Below are 16578 nucleotides of genomic sequence, written 5' to 3'. Positions count from 1 at the left end.
AATAATTATTATGGATTTTCTCAAACTGAAATACTAAATGTTTCAAAGCATATCCGATCCAAAATGTTAAATAAAACAAAAGAACATCCCTTATAACAATGGCAGTACTTGTATGGCATTTCTTCCACCCTTGGTGTGTATTAATATGGCTTATAACTTGCCTTCACATATACAGTTCATCTTTAGGCTGAACTTGCATTACAAAAAAAAGAGTTTACATCACCTCAGATGATGTAAAAAAGCTGGTATATTGCAGCTTGTGGAAAATAAGCTGGTGACGATGAAAACTAAAGAACTGATCAAGAAAGAAAAACTGCTAATACCACTGTGGTAGGAAGAAAAGGAGGGAAGAAGAGAGAGGGCCGGGAAGACTGCATCCAAGTACCAGGACACCAGTGAAGAGTGCAGGATAGGTGAGGTGAGGTGCGGTCGGTAGTGGGGTTACAGTACAGTTGGAAGTTTGTGAGTGGGGGGGTGGGGTTACATGCTGTTTTAGTTTACCTTACTAGATCGTTTCCAGTTCCTTCTCAAAAGCATGGTCTGTAAATGAGACAGAGCGGTTACAGAGCGCCCCCCACTGTCTCCCCCTTAAAGCTGCAGGGTCAGAGATTAAAGGGCATGGGGTGTATGTATGTTAGCCCTGGTCTGGTGCAAGGGGGGTTAGATGAGGAGAGTGGGACAGTTGTCATTCATGCAAGTTAAGTAAGCAGGAAGTGTATAAGAAGCGCTCTTACTTGTCATATGGTGTTATGAAGTATTTGCATATGTGACCATGCAAACACACGCACAGATATACATGTATGTATACAGTAGCTGCAGCTTGTGCCTCTCAAACAGTATAAACATCATTTTTATACTTGATACTTTTACAAAGTTCATTTCCATTCCTCGACCCAAACAAAGACAGCAAATTAAATAGCTGCTTGTTAGTTTGAGTTGCTTGTTTTTTTTTTACTTCATTGTTTGGGTACAGTGATGGAGAATCATCTTGAAAAACAGCTGAACTTCACTTAACACAAGAGTAAATACTTTTTATGTACTGGCAAGACATAAGAGTGAGGAATTTGGACATGTCCTCAAAAATGCTGAGATTTTGTTGAAGGTCATAGGACATGTCTCAAACTTTGGCTTGAATCTATTTTTGTGGAAAATTATTTAAGTGATGAAAATGTTATCGTCAATGCAAAAGTTTCAAATATAAAAATAATCATTACATGTGAGGGATATTAACATGTGCACAAAGAAACTCACACAATTCCCTCATGTCATCCAAACACTCATGAACTTGAAAACGCACAATGTATAAAACAGCTGAACATATACAGAAACACTGTTGATTCTGCATATGAACTAAAATCACCAGATTATTAGCAGTTTAATTGAGGATTCATTTCGAAATAGATATAAGTTCTGTATTTTCCCTTACCCTTCCATACCAGTAGATGGCAACAGAGAGAGTCATCCAGCATGTACTAGTACAACCTTGTACTAATTTTCTTCACAGTTGGAGAAATCCAAAATGATGCTTAACCTAAATAGAGTTTATTTGTTCTGTCAAATGTGGACTCTCTGAACTACAGTACTAAATAAGCAGCAGAATTAAGACATCAGATCAAAAGGAATAAAATATTTCCCCCATGACTCTGCCTTGTTCCGGATAGAGCATGCAGGGGTCCAATTAACCAAACAAATAATTGAACAGAAATAAATGCAACTCTGAAACATCGAGCATGTCCACAGAGGCACAAGCCAACATAATTAAGAAAGAGAATCCAGTGCTCTTTGAACAGGAAACTTTTCCACTGAACATATTAATTACACTTGTGTTTATGCATATGTATTTGCTGAGTTGAAGAGTTTCCAGCAACTGAGGCTGAATGAAGCCAGCACATCCCAGTTCAACAAATCCTGCCTGAGTTTCTGATGTATGGAGACACAGTTCACTGAACTGGAATAAAACTGGTTCAGAACTTTAATTATGAATATGATAAAACTTGTTATATTGATTTGTGAGGTTTCATACTAGACTAAAGCACTTATGCTTAACTTCAGCATTTCTATATTGGGCTACAGTATATCAGACATGATCTACAGAAGGGTTAGTAAGATAGAAAAGAACAATTCCCCTTAATGAGGAGTGTGTGCAGGACGAGAAAGAGATGAATGAGTAATCTGACTGGAAAGTTCATATAGTTTTCTTACAGCATCCCTCACGTCTCCCTCCTTTGGTGACAAAGTGACAGCTAGTTCCAGGCTGCCCAGGTTATGTTCAGGGTACTGTGGGTCCTTCAGGTCCAGCGTGACATCCAGTGTCCTACAGGGAAGCACAGTAAACCATGTTCATACTTTAAAGTTGCCACGCTGACACTGTACATTCGATACACATAGTTCAGTTCAAGTCTAACACGATGGATGTGCAGCACTGAGATAAGACGCCCCACTGACTAACTGCCAGTTTTATTCTTTTCAGTGAGTTACAATGACAACAAGTAGTTCATCTTGCTAACAATCTCAAATTATCCATAAGGAAAGTAGCATGTTGATAGCAGGGCTGGTAATTATGATAAGACAGTCTGTATCTCGGGTTAACCCTGCTTTTGACAATTTTATTTAACGTTATAATCCCTAATCCAAATATAAACCAAATGGGTGGCCTCCACCAAATCTCAAAACACAAGATTTTGTGACCTACTATCACTCTTAAGTTGATTGACGGGTCTTTAAAAACAGGGACTAACATTATCGCAACAGCAAAAGTTATTAAAAGCTTAATACTGCTGCTGTGATATGGAGACAGTTCTGACAATGTGAGACCTAGATCTATATCTAGTTATAATAAGCAGTGGTGATCTTTGTTGATTTTGGGAAAAGACAGTTCATTGGAAACATACAGAGTAATGTCTTTCAATGGAAATGTGAATGAAACGTGTTAACATTAAAGCCTCTACATGCTACAGTCATTCTACATCCATATTTTAACTCATCACTTCCAACATCACATAATAGGCCACTAAATAAAAGAGAGTCATGAGCCATGACAGTGAGCCAGCATGCAAAATACCAGCGCCGCGGAGCTCACTCACCTAAATGGAGTGAGTGTGTAGGGCTTGACGCACGGCAGTACTTCTACTTAACAGAAAATAATGATGGACTTTCGGTAATTTAAATCCTCTATGTACAATCAAAATGGATTATAGCCTTGTTATGCTTCATGAGGTATAAGGTGAGATACCAAAGACTGCCACTAGAGGGAGACCACAGGCTATATTTGATCAAAATGACAACATCAAAAGCAAGGAAAGATGCTTGGACATTGTTGTGTGTCAAGAAAGGTGGTAAGAGAAAGGAATCCCTAACCCTTAACCTAACCATTCTTGTAATGCAGCTACCAACATACTATGTCAAATAGAATCAGTGTAGACAAAGAGTACAGGAGACAGTTTAGTTAAAAGAGGGGCAGAGGATTGAGGATGATTAAAGTGTTACTGGAAAGAAAATTAGTACTAAAAAAAAGAAAAGGCAAAAGAAACAAAGAGACCTCTGATGTTCCAGTGACTCCAGGTAGAGGTACGCTGAGCCCATGAAATCATCCTGAAGTCCAAAGTCATAGTCAAAAACCTACAAAGAGACAAGACAGTACAGCAACTGTCAAGAGAGGACCCTCAACACCACACTGCATATGTTGTCCGTCTCTGACATTATTTTCACATTAACTAGTCATAACTTGCATAAAAAGAGAACTTGCATAGAGAGTTGTCCATCAAGACTTTAACAGTCATCCAAAACAAAACAACAGTTTATATTACAGCAAGATGAAAGCTGAAACTCATTGGCTGTACCTTGACATATAGTGGGTCTCTCAGGGTTTCCACATGTAGGCTTACTCTCTCATCCCACACCGGGTTGAGGTTCTTATGGATGGTCTTACTTCTGAACACCTCCTTCCCTGCGATCTTAAACTTCACATATGGGTCGCTGGTGCCTACAGGGAAAGACACCAAAAACAGACACAAACTGGTAAATAACAGGATTGACAAGAGTACCACCAAAATTTACGGTATATGCTACCCATCCAACTATCTATGAGAAAATGTGTTAGGGTCAAACTGAAAGTGTAAGCAGGTCACATTCATCAGCTTGTCTCATTGGTCAAATGGTGTTATCTACAATTAGGACTGTGATAAAATGGTTACTGACATTTGAGTCAAAAACATTCAAATTAACGAAGGCGGATGATAATTGAGTAATCATATCAGGATCTGAAAAAGAACACATAATATATGTTTTGAGATGTTCAATGATTCAGTTTCCAATTTAAAAAAAAAAACATGTTTGCACAATTTACACAAATACCTTGTACCATGCAGTTCTTTTATTATAGCTTCTCTAGGACTGCCACAAGGCATGTCATGTGACTCATTATTGTGGGTCATATGATCACCAGTATTAAATTGTGAATCTGGGGTTTGAAGGCTCATGTCCGATACAGTGCCTCTGTATGACCACTAGGTGGAGCCATTGATTTACATTTGTTTTGTGAAGTTCCACAGAAGATTTTGGTGGCATCAATGAATACTGTGAAACTAGTCTTTGTTTTTATTATGTATAATAAACATTCATTGGGTAAGCATGCTTACAAACTGTTCATTCCTAAACTGTACACAAACAAATACATAAGCTTTTATTCATAAACGTAATCACACAAATATGCTCTTAGGCCTGTAAGACACACACATAAGGTACAGTGTCCTCTGTGAGATACTTGAAGCACATATAGGCTAGAGGTTCCACAACTTATTATCTCTGTGCATTCACCATGATGACCAAGAGGAAAAATATAAGGTAATTCTAAATCTATATTTTATTACCATGACAAATGGGCATTGATTCTCCTTTCCACTACATTTCTACCTTATTCTACCATTCTATTCCCCAAAGTCCATAAACCTCAGAATAAAGTCAATTGGTTTGACAGGCAAAGAAAAACTAAGACAGATTAGAGAGAAACATAACATAAAAGTAAAGAACAGGGTCAGTTAACGAAATATGGAGACCACAATGTAAAAAAAATGTAAATATAGTATCAATGATATTCAGTCTAGCAGATAAATTTCAGTATGAATCACAAGTAGATTTTCTTCAGTCAAACACAGAAGCTCATTAGTTTACTGGATAACAATAAAACTTACAAGTAACGACAGATTCAAGGCAAGTGGGCATTATTCATAATGCAGTGTTTGTATTCAAAGCCATGTCTGTGCAGGAGACTTCTGTCAGTTCACAGTCAGACTCATAACGTAAAGGGACCTGAAGAAGACTAATCAGAGATATTTTACAAACACATATAGTTACTTCACACTCATACATATAGATATAACAATATAAAATTTTATATAAATAAAATGATACTTACAGTATAACACTATTCATAATGAAAGCAACATGCAAACAAGTTGTATATAATATGTGCACAGGGCCTTTCATCTTATCTTTTCACCATCACATATCTAATTGTAAGGATGATGTGCTGCAACTTCCAGTTAAACAGTACCCTCGACTGATCTGTTCGCTTGTGCTGTACTTGTCTGAAATGAGTGTCATGTTATGATGCACTGTGACCAAAGTGATTACCAAGCAAAACACACGAGAGGGAAGGAAATCCTATTATCAAACAATTCTCACCCTCACACACAGTGCATATACACTGCCTGTGGTTTATCTCTTGAATAAAAGACAAATTTAACTAAATATACAGACTATACAGCACAGTACCAGTGAAGATCACAAGCAACCACAGTCCTGAGATACATTTACCTTACGGTTACCTCGTATGGTAATCTGCCCTGTTTTCTGTTTGGCAGCCTCGAGGGTGGATGCGTTGTAGACACATCTACAGCATATCCAACCCAAGACTGACAGCAGGGACACTAGTTGAGAAAAGGATGAACTCCCTCACTGTTTGTACGTCTCATCAGTTCAAGATAAAGGCTCCATCATTAGCAAGAGACTAACAACAAATATGTGTTTCTCGTACAATGACCTTACTGATGGTTACTGGAAACAGTAAGGAGACTAATGGCAAGACTGACAGGGCTCATTATGTCATTACAAGAAATGTGACATAGTATTCAAACGCATAGTATTAACAAAACTCTCAAAAGCATAAAATCTCCTGATGTGATTCTCAGTTGCCAGCAAGCTTTAATGTTAAGAGCAGCAAAGTATATACCGACACCGGCCAGCTGGGAAATGACGTCCACTTCTTCACATTTAAAAACAACCTCAAGCAACCTCATGCTCACCAGTAGAGCTACTAGAAACACACACACTTAATGTACACACTGTCACCCTTGACATATAATTGCAGCACAGCTTCAGCAAGGGGACAGAGATGACAGGATGATATTACTGTGTCAGGTAACACACAGTAAATACATAAACAATGCAAAATTCAGTAAAATAAATCCTAAAATCAAAAACATGAGAGGATAATTTATAACCAACATAAGGCAAGACTTAAGAGAAATGGTCCCCTGCTGCATCATGGAGGCAAAAGCCACCAACCCCCCAAAAATGGGTCAATATTCCCCAGAAACATCACTGGCTCAGTCTCTGCATCCCATAGTGCCAGCTTTATGGTGCCATAAACACACACAGGCTGAAAAGTATGAAATGGAAAAGGCTGGTGTTGTAAGTGGGTGGCTGAACAGGAGTGAGCGTGGGTACAGTCCAGCACAAAAGAGTGATCACAGAGGTGCTTTCTTGGAAATCAACCACCACACAGTATATGACATTTATAACTTTTTTTTTTTTTTTTTTTAAAAACTTCCCACAGCTGGGGGAAGTCCATAAAGAAAGAAAGTGAATGTATGTCCCATAGGGCTGGTGGGTGGAGCAATAGATATCATAAGATAAATTAAGCTTTAGAAAAATGAATAATGGTTGACATGAATGCATAAAACTAGTTGAGGTTCAAGACAGTCAGTTTTATGGATTGGTGGACCCTACATATTTGTCCACCTTATGGGCAGTAGGCTGTGAAATGGAAGTGCTGAGTAAGGGGAGAATGGGCATAAGGAGGCAATGTGTCACACACTGATAAAATGGCAAAGGTAGGAAGGTGCCACAGGCACTGAAGTGCAGCCATGGGAAGTAAAAAGCGATTTTCTGTCTTTCTACTGTTGAGTGGTATTAGTGCTGATGCTCATGGGCTAAGTCAAAGTACCCGTAACCAACCGAGACAGGAAACAGTTATCTGAACTCCAATAAAATACAAGTAACCTTCATATAGTCTTCTAATTAAACATGTTTGTATTGGTCAGATGTCACATACACAAGCTCACTTTTATGGAAAGAGAAGGTGGGGTCCAGAGGCAGCACTGCTGAGACCAGGCTGAAAGAATAAAACTGCTTGGCTACTAACATGACGTTTACCTAAAAACCAGGTGCTAAGTTAATTCACATTAAGTCACATTCCAGGTTAGTAACAGAGCATACAGTGCATTCAGAAAGTATTCAGACACCCTTCACCTTTTCAAATTTTGTTATGTTGCAGCATGATGAGAAAAACATACAATTTTCCCTCATCAATATACATTCAATACAAATGACAAAGTGCAAACAGAATTTTAGAAATTTTTACTAATTAATCAAATATCACATATAAGACAAACATTAGTATTCAGACCCTTTACTCAGTACTTAGTTGACGCACCTTTGGCAGCAACTACAGCCTTGAGTCCTCTTGGGTATGACGCACAAGCTTTGCACACCTGAATTTGGGGATTTTCTGCCAGTCTTCTCTGCAGATCCTCTCAACCTCTTTCAGGTTGGATGGGGACCCTCGGGTCAAGTCAGGGCACTGGCTAAAAACACCCCCACAGCCCGATGCTGCCACCAAGATCAATAGGTACCTGAACTAAATTTTAAATGTCATAGCAAGGGGTCTGTATACTTATGTCAATGTTATTTTTCAGTTTTTTTCCTTAATCAATTTCCTGTAAAAAATTTCTAAAATTCTGTTTTTGCTTTGTCATTATGGGGTATTCAGAGTGGATTGATAGGGGAAAAATGAATTTAAACAATTTTAAGCATGAGGCCGCAACATAACAAAATGTGAAAAAAGTGAACAGGTCTGAACACTTTCTCAATGCACTCTAGGTTACCATAGTAACAGACACAGAAATCCCAATATCAGGGGCTTTTCTGTGAGAGACCTTTCTTAAAACCGGAAAATCCAGGATTTCCCTGAATTGTATATGAAAGACATAGTTAACTTCCTAATCCTCATTTCTTGAATAACCCCCTATGTCCACAGACTGGTGGGTGGGTGAGTGAATGAGGAGAAATTGCCAAGGACACAATAAGACACTGAGTGGTTCGTATAAAAGGTGTTAATCTAATAATCATATATTATGCCATTGAAACCAACCACAACATACTCTAATAGTAGCTGAGATTAGAAATAAATGTGTTTATGAGAGGACCCAGTTGCGCAAGCAGCAGCTAAATTTGCTTTGGGTGTGGCACATAGGCAGACCTAGACTGATAAACTTGCTTTTGATAGCTGCTCTCTGTCTTCCTGACAGGCAGCTGAAAACATAATCCGCCACACATTTATCTCTTCTGAACCCCTAATGGGCAGCGTCCATAAAAATACTGCTCACTGTGTCTGTCTGCCAGTAAGCCAGGCTGCCCTGCCAGACACCTGAGAATGCAACAACAGCAAGCTTAAAAACACGACCCAATGATCAAGATGTAAACAAAAGCCTCCACTAATAAAACTTGCTTCCATCTTTTGAACGGTCATTTAAGCAAACAAACACTATTAAATTATCAAATTTATTACTAAATTTTTTAATTATAGTTTAAGCATATATGTAAAAAGGTAAAAAGGAATGGCAACATTTACGTTATGCACCAAAACAATCTTTCAACCTTGCAGATCCAAGATACATCAGTGCAGGTAAAGGTGAAAGGATAGCTAACAGTAGGAGACTCGGCATTTACTCATTTGGCACTTTATCCAAAGTGACTTACAAGTTAAGGGGAAACTATACAACAAAGCACTCTGCTAACACATATGGAGACAAATTAAGATACATCACACTATCACATGTTGATACTAAATCCAAGGATTTTCTGTTATATTCGTGAACAAAGCAAAGTGATCACCTTTGAGTATCTCCAGTCCAGGGTGTTTGGAACAAAAGGTTCAAACACAAACAGGGCCACCTGTGGATATCCAGACTATCCAGCAATATGCATAATCATACTTTGCTAAAGCATGTGCAAATAATGTGCAGACACCTCTGTCCAACTTATAATATACCAGCCGTTACCAATAGGAGGCAGTGTGCATCCACGCACAACATCTACTTACACAAGGGATATATGCATGAATTAAAGTCATCCCTACTCTGCTTATTGAGTTATTTTGTTTGTCTTTGATCTGCAGTACCTTTTAATTTAATTGATGCACTAGACCAAATCCAATTGTGCCATTTATTTGCCAGATTTGGTTTGAAGACTCAACTTCTTTTCATGCTCTCACTCGCTCTGTCCGTTTCTCCCTCCTTTCTTTCCCCAATTTCCCCTCTTTTCTTTCACCATTTCCTTTTCTTTAACTCCCCTGCAGCTCCCTAAATTTAATTACATTACTGAGCCTCATCTCACCAACTTCCAGTTGATTTATTTTCTCCTGCAGGTATTTAGGGGAAGTTATAAATTGACATATTCTCACCATATCATCAAGCAGCCTGCTCACACATCAGGAAGCATGACTTGCCTCAGGGTAAAATGAAAATAATATTTGCAGCATCAGCATCAATGCAAAAATAAAGGCACATCTAGTGTCAAAAAATCAAAAGCTGTTCCTGTGTGTTGTTTTTGGTATGAGGAGAAAATGCAACGACAGGCCAGGTAATATGAATGCAACTATATTATTATATATAATAATAAAATTTGACATCACTTGACCAGCACCTGACAAATGTTACAGAGAATGCAGCGTCTCCAACCACCGTCACATTAAGGGTATATAATAACAGTAATATATTAATATGTAGTACTATGGCATATTGTAGTATAGCAGTTAATGTATGTGGGATTCTATTCTTTAAAATAATTTTCAGTTTTGGTTTATCTTTACTAGTAAGATATTGTAATGTTTTTCGTAAAATTTCCTCATTTAAGGCCAAACATTAACTTTGCAAAGGGATTTTATTGAACGATCTTTTGGGATCGAGGGATTATAAATAAAAAAAAAGGCAGCTACAAGTCTATTTAGAATTTAGGAGACTTCAAAAATATCAGTTCCTGCAGTTGAAGCCGTGTTATAACAGACATTATAGGGGTGGGCTGAAAATTCGGGAAAGTTAATAAAAATTTAATGCTTCATTTAAATGCCAGTGCAGCGCTGGGATTAAGCAACAGTGAAAGGGCATGTAAGAATGCCTCCCAGTGCTCCAGACAAATCCACTGAGCAATAACTGAGCATGTGTTTATTTTACACATGAAAAGAAGAACTCATAAAAGGGAGATAAAGAACTTTTTGCCTATCTATGTGTTTGTGCAATCAATGCCTCACACATTGATTGCACTGAGACACACTCACACACACACACACACACACTCACACACATAAATGGTCATTTGATTGACAAAACTGACAGTCACTACCATATCTCCCTCACACACATACATAAGCACACATAAATAAACGCACATATTCAAGGCCAAACACTTGTCTCATTGATTGTTCTGAGAAGTAGCAGGGCATTAAAACAGGCAGAACTCATGAGAGTAATGTCAAACATAAGGTCCTGACCTTGGATGAAAAATTCTGGCACAAAACAAAGGATGACTGTCTATCTGTCTGAGACAGCAGGAGGCAGAGTAAACAGTTATTGGAAATGTAAGCTGTTGAGAGGACACTTCTGCTACAGTTAAATGGCACAATATGACATTAAGGTCATGTTCAGACTCATTAAAAAACAATCTACACTATTTGACATCCTTTCTTTGTCAACTCTCTTTAATAAGATAATGAAAAGTTCTTGTTACTGACTGTACGGTGAAAGACAATAACGGCAATGCAGGCTTGTGATTAGCTGCAAATATAAAAATTAAAAAGCTCTTTTCTTTTATATGGCCTCACACTGATGTGTGAATTATTCTGCTTCCCCATTTTCTCTATAAATCTGTAGATACTCATTATACATTCATGATCAATAGCTTTCTGTGTCAGCACAGGGCAGACAAATGGTCCTGAATTATTAACTGATAATATATCAGTAGGTAATTACATTTCTACAGAGGACAGTGTGATATTATCTTCTAAAAATAAGGATCATACCGCATGAAAAACTATTATCTCACTGTTTGGAATATTACAATAGGCTACTGTAGTAAAACCCTAAGGAGAATGCTTGTTCCTTTAAAATTAGTAAAGAAATGCAGGAACAGACTTATCAGTCTCTCTCACACAACACACATTAAAAGGCATGGGAATGCTCTGAGAAGGAAATAACAGGGGGCAGCTCTAAACACACTGAACCTAATGACACATTAGATAGAAACCAAATCCAAATTTCTTAATGGTGAAATATGAAAAAAATATGATTTGAACTGAAGTAAAGTCTTGCAGATCTGACACTTTCTAATAACATTTTGAGTATCCAAATACAATGAATATGGATGACAAACCACCTGCTGATAGCATTAGAAAATCATCAATAATGCATAATGAAATCCATGCTGTTTCTGTTTATCAAACAGCCCAGTTGTTCAGTTTTCAGATACAATGAAATTAAGCTGTTTCTATGAAGGGAAACTGACTTCCACAGAAAAAAAATAGAATATACAGTATGTGATATGAGACACTGCAGCACACAAATGCAAAGCGATACAAGATGTTTCTTATGCCTTGGTTGGAAATAATTTCATGCATCACAGCCAAGAGTGACAGATCTTTCCCAATAGGTTAACAACAGTCAGTCACTATTACATCACATACCAGGATATTAGTTTGTCACATGCTGATTTACACTGAACTGTTTTCTGTTTTACAGATACAGTACCTGTGCTCAGCCACACACTGTTACATCGCATACATGGTGTTTGTTTGTGTGTGTGTGTGTGTGTGTGTTGAGCAGTGAGATTTTAGCATCTGGTCAAACAACATTTATACCTTCATTTATATTTTACAGTAACAAATAAATGAAATAAGACAGTTTCTAGCAGAGGTGCAGCACCTTTCATGAAAAAAATACCACCTCCACTAAAGTTAAAAAAACAAACATAAAAAAACATCAGTTTTTGAAATATATCATTAGCCTTCAGAGTGACGCTAATAAGTTCTGCTGGTCAGCTTGCTGGGGGAAACCTTGGATAATATCAAACAAGTGATGCACTTACTCTTTATGCATGTAGCCTTGGCTCTGAAAGCAGCGGTTCCAAAATAACAAACGCTTTTCAGGGCAGACATTTTGACATGTAGAAATAGAAGCACAGGTGTAATTAATAACATAACGAGCAACTACATCACATGCAGGTGTTGCAGGTCCAGGATCACTGGAATGGGTCATTAGTTTCACCTGTGCTAATTCTGAATTGTCAAGTCTGCCCTGAAAAAAATATAATATAGTAAAAAATATCATAAAAATATATAAATAAAATATACAAATATAAGTTTACAGTCATGCATTACCAGTCAACACTGGTCTCCATATATTTCATCATGACAAAATGAACCTTAACCCCCCTAACCTAAACCTCCAACACCGATCCAATGAGATCGTTTCCATTATGATTTAATGTATATTTATTCAATAGTCTATCAATATTAGGCCTACACTGACAACACACTGAATAAGTAATGATTTACTGCAGGATGCATGCAAGAAGATACATTTAACAAATCTATTCACTTGATTGGAAGCACATGCACATCATTTTCAGTCATTGTACCAAGTTTCATGTTGTTAATATAAAATTACCAACTGAAACTCAGTCTGAATTCTATGTACAGATCCGGAGTTCTGTCTTTGAGCTGCTTTGATAAGCTTGAGGTGTTTCCTCCTTTCATTTGAAATGCTCTGTGGAACAGATTGCATACTGGCTTTTAGTTGTCTATAACTTGTCCCTGTCTTCAATCCATGTCAAATACAAAATATCATAATACTCTTGACCTCCTGCATCTGCAGTTGTTGCTGCCATTGCAGGTGTTGTTGTTATTGTTTACTGTGCCTGCCCTCTTCTTCTCTTTGAGTTTAATGTCGGACTAGAACGTTTGTAGGGTTATTAGAATGTCCTCCTCAGTCCCAGAAGAGTCGCATCACCGGTACCTAGGACATCTACTGCGCCTATGGTACTGTAGTAAAACAAGTACCATCACATTTTCAGAATTTTGGCAACCATTTGGTATTGAAGTATCAGTTCTCGTGACATCCCAAGTCACTAAGCACTTTTGCCTCTTCTTGGGACTCACTGCATCACATACAGTTCAGGAGGACCTGTTCTGAGATGGCCAACACATTGCCTGTCAAAAACTCTGTTATTAAGAACCACTTCACAGAGGAGGCTCACTGATGCTCGTCATGAGATGTGAGAACAGCAGAGGAGAAAAATGTAGTAAAAAGCTGCCCATAAAACCCTCAGTCATGCTCAAGCTCCAAACCTGGAACAGCCTCACGCTCAGATTCTAGCTGTGTGTTGCTGCAAATTGAGTGTGCATGTGCGTATGTGTGAGTCCCTGGCCGATGTGCAGTGTCAGGACTGACAAATGGTTTCAGATCTGGGGTGTGCGATTACCCAGAATGCAAGAGTGCGTATTGGTTAAGGCCGAAGACAAGAGACTCCATCATGGGATGCTGACAGATGGGTTGAGAGCCTGGATCATTACAATTACCCACAATCACACATGTGAATGCCTCTTTCTGCTTTATGCTGAGAGGTTACTGTCTGTCTTCCACCGACATTTACCTCAACTGAACTTTTATTAATGTGCAACATGACCTTGCTGTAATTTAAGTGTAAAGTGTGAGATACCATAAAATAAAGATCTCTTTTTTTAATACATCTGAGCTGAAAGAGCACAAACAAAAATAAAGTAGACAACTCCGCAGCATGTGGGAGAATAACGAGGTGAGAAGGCAATGAAGGGGACTTGAAATAAAACAAGCGACAACATGCCGACAGTGGTGTCAAGCTCAGCCCTCTCTCACTGTTTTCACATCTTAAGAAACTGTTGTACGGCAGACGAGATAATTAGGCTCGCTGTAGTCTCACTGCTCTTAGCTGTACTTTGAGAACTAATCACTGTAAAACTCCACACTAATATTAGTTCTTTAAATATGCACCCAAGCACACACACACACAGAGCACACATGTACTCTATAATGAACACAAAATGTGACAGCACATGCAAATAACAGAGAGTACAACCATCTGGTTAGTCATTACGTAGTCTCATAGGAATGAAATTACAGTAGTTTCATGGCAGGGATGTGTAAGGACTAAGAATCAGGCTTCTGCAGCTCCAAACCAGGACTGCTCGCTTCACTTCTGGACAAATTACATTCAGACTTAATTTCATAAAATTGTATTACATATTAAGTCTGCAGAAATATATGACATTACTTATTAGTTAAATTGTGTCTAAAAGTCTAAATGGCTCAGACACAGTAGCCTGTTTAGGCCACTTACACACCTACAGCAGTCTGTCATCTGTTAATTCACTGTAGATTTTACAATCCAGTGTCTGATAACCTCATTCCATGCCTCATATTTAGACAGCTGTACGCTTCTTGTAAACGGAACAGTTTATGTGGCTAGACAACAAAAGCGGAGATAACTGGATTGGCAATATGAAAGCAAAAATAGAGAACAAGAAAATGTGCAATGAGAGAGGGAAATCAAACCCATCCTGAGAGGAACCGATGAGAAATAACAGGTGTACTGTACAGTATGTTCACAGCACACACACACAATACAATCTAACATACACACATGCACGCACACATCATCCAGATGAAAGTGCCTTATGTCAAAGATTGATTGTTGATCTTTGTATCATTCATTGATCATTATATAGCTTATTCCACACCACATCATTAAGTACTCGGTACAAAAAGGTTATGTGACAGAAGTGCAATACAGAAAAATAATGCTGCACTTTACAGATGCAACACCAGGGTTGCTGGTAAATCTAATCCAAGTTGCAGCTAAAGGATTCCTCGTAAACACACTGTTTCATGAGCTAATTGTTGAACACTAACTTTGACCCTGATTTGACCCTGATTCTATTTGATTTCTGGAAAGGTATTTCAATTTCATATAAAGATTTTGCTGATACTTGATGGACAGATACTGTAGCTATAACGTGGTAACCAGCTACTATTACTTGCACCTTGATTTTGTCAGTAGACATCACCAAAAATCAACCTGAGATATACTTTAATGTGAAGTTAAATAATAAAATTTTCACCGTGCTTGTGAACAGCACTGAATGAAAATGAAAAGATATAACATACAAGACATATGTTTTCTGTACAGCCTCCGACACACACACACACACACACACACACACACACACACACACACACACACACACACACACACACACACACACACACACACACACACACACACACACACACACACACACAGAGGTATTGCAAAATGAGAGGGGAGGAAGCCATGTCAGGTCTCGGACAACAGACAAGCTTCACCTTGTGCTACATCACCCACAGGGAACTGGGGTACAGACAGAGGGCAGTGTGTTTTCATCTGAGGTCACCTACAAAGCTGCAGCCTCCCATTGGTAGCTCATCATAAGTGACAGCTAAGACAGGGTTGGGGCCCTGGGGACACAGCAGGGTCTTACTCATACAGGATACAGTGAAATTCAAAGCATGGCATTTTGACAGGTAGAATTTACTGGGCTGGAGAAATAAACATGAAAAAGTAAATAAGTTTGTGGTTACATAAATGGCCATGGCTACTGCACTGTCTATCTTCCTGCTGATGAAATTCAATACAGTATCATCAGAGGCAGGTGTAAACAAACGGCACTAAATGGCAAACCTCATCATCAGGGTCATCTCCTGTCCAAGCTGTACTTTGATACAACAACTGTGAAAAACATCTACCTACTTGATGTCTTCTTCATTCATCCTTTTCAAATGTATATTTTTGTTATCCCGCCATAATAATAAACCATGTCAAAGTGTTGGTTGTCTTGCCTGGCAACAAACTGTGAAATTGGTTAACTGTTCAGGCTCAAAAGAGACTGATGACAATGCCACCAAGTTATTGTGGGTGTATTGAAAAAGCTCCCAAATGGCCCTCGTCTGTTTAACATCAGACAAGTGAGTAAGTGATACGTCCTTACTATCAGGCAGCCTTGCATTGTCTTCTAAGGATGAAGGAAATCCTCCTTTGGAGGTCTGTGTACTGCGATGGCTCATGGCTCAGCTAGATAACAACCAGCCTCTGAGCACCGAGTAGAGACAGAGAGAATAAACGCAATTTAACCTAAAGATGCCTACACAACCTGTAAATGGGTATTCCTACTTT

At 38.4% G+C, this 16578-nt stretch overlaps 1 protein-coding gene across 4 annotated transcripts in view; it reads right to left on the bottom strand.

The window, feature by feature from the left end:
- Positions 1-16578, bottom strand: part of mctp1a (multiple C2 domains, transmembrane 1a) — a 136221-nt gene that overhangs the window by 67599 nt on the left and 52044 nt on the right. For 2 of the 4 annotated variants that reach the window (XM_023400949.2, XM_023400951.2), the window contains exons 3-6: positions 3840-3982; positions 3539-3618; positions 2203-2314; positions 502-540 (exon numbers count right to left, since the gene is read on the bottom strand). In XM_023400949.2, coding sequence (XP_023256717.1) covers positions 502-540; positions 2203-2314; positions 3539-3618; positions 3840-3982 — 374 coding nt within the window. The remainder of the gene's footprint in view (positions 1-501; positions 541-2202; positions 2315-3538; positions 3619-3839; positions 3983-16578) is intronic. The other 2 variants (XM_023400950.2, XM_087172531.1) reach the window with 1 other exon arrangement.

This window comes from Seriola lalandi, unplaced genomic scaffold (genome assembly GCF_002814215.2).
Source record: "Seriola lalandi dorsalis isolate HSWRI2012SDOR001 ecotype SW California unplaced genomic scaffold, Sedor1 jcf7180002053097, whole genome shotgun sequence".
Classification (NCBI taxonomy): domain Eukaryota; kingdom Metazoa; phylum Chordata; class Actinopteri; order Carangiformes; family Carangidae; genus Seriola; species Seriola lalandi.
Note: the sequence above shows the minus strand (reverse complement) of the source record. Positions and strands in the feature narration are given on the sequence as shown.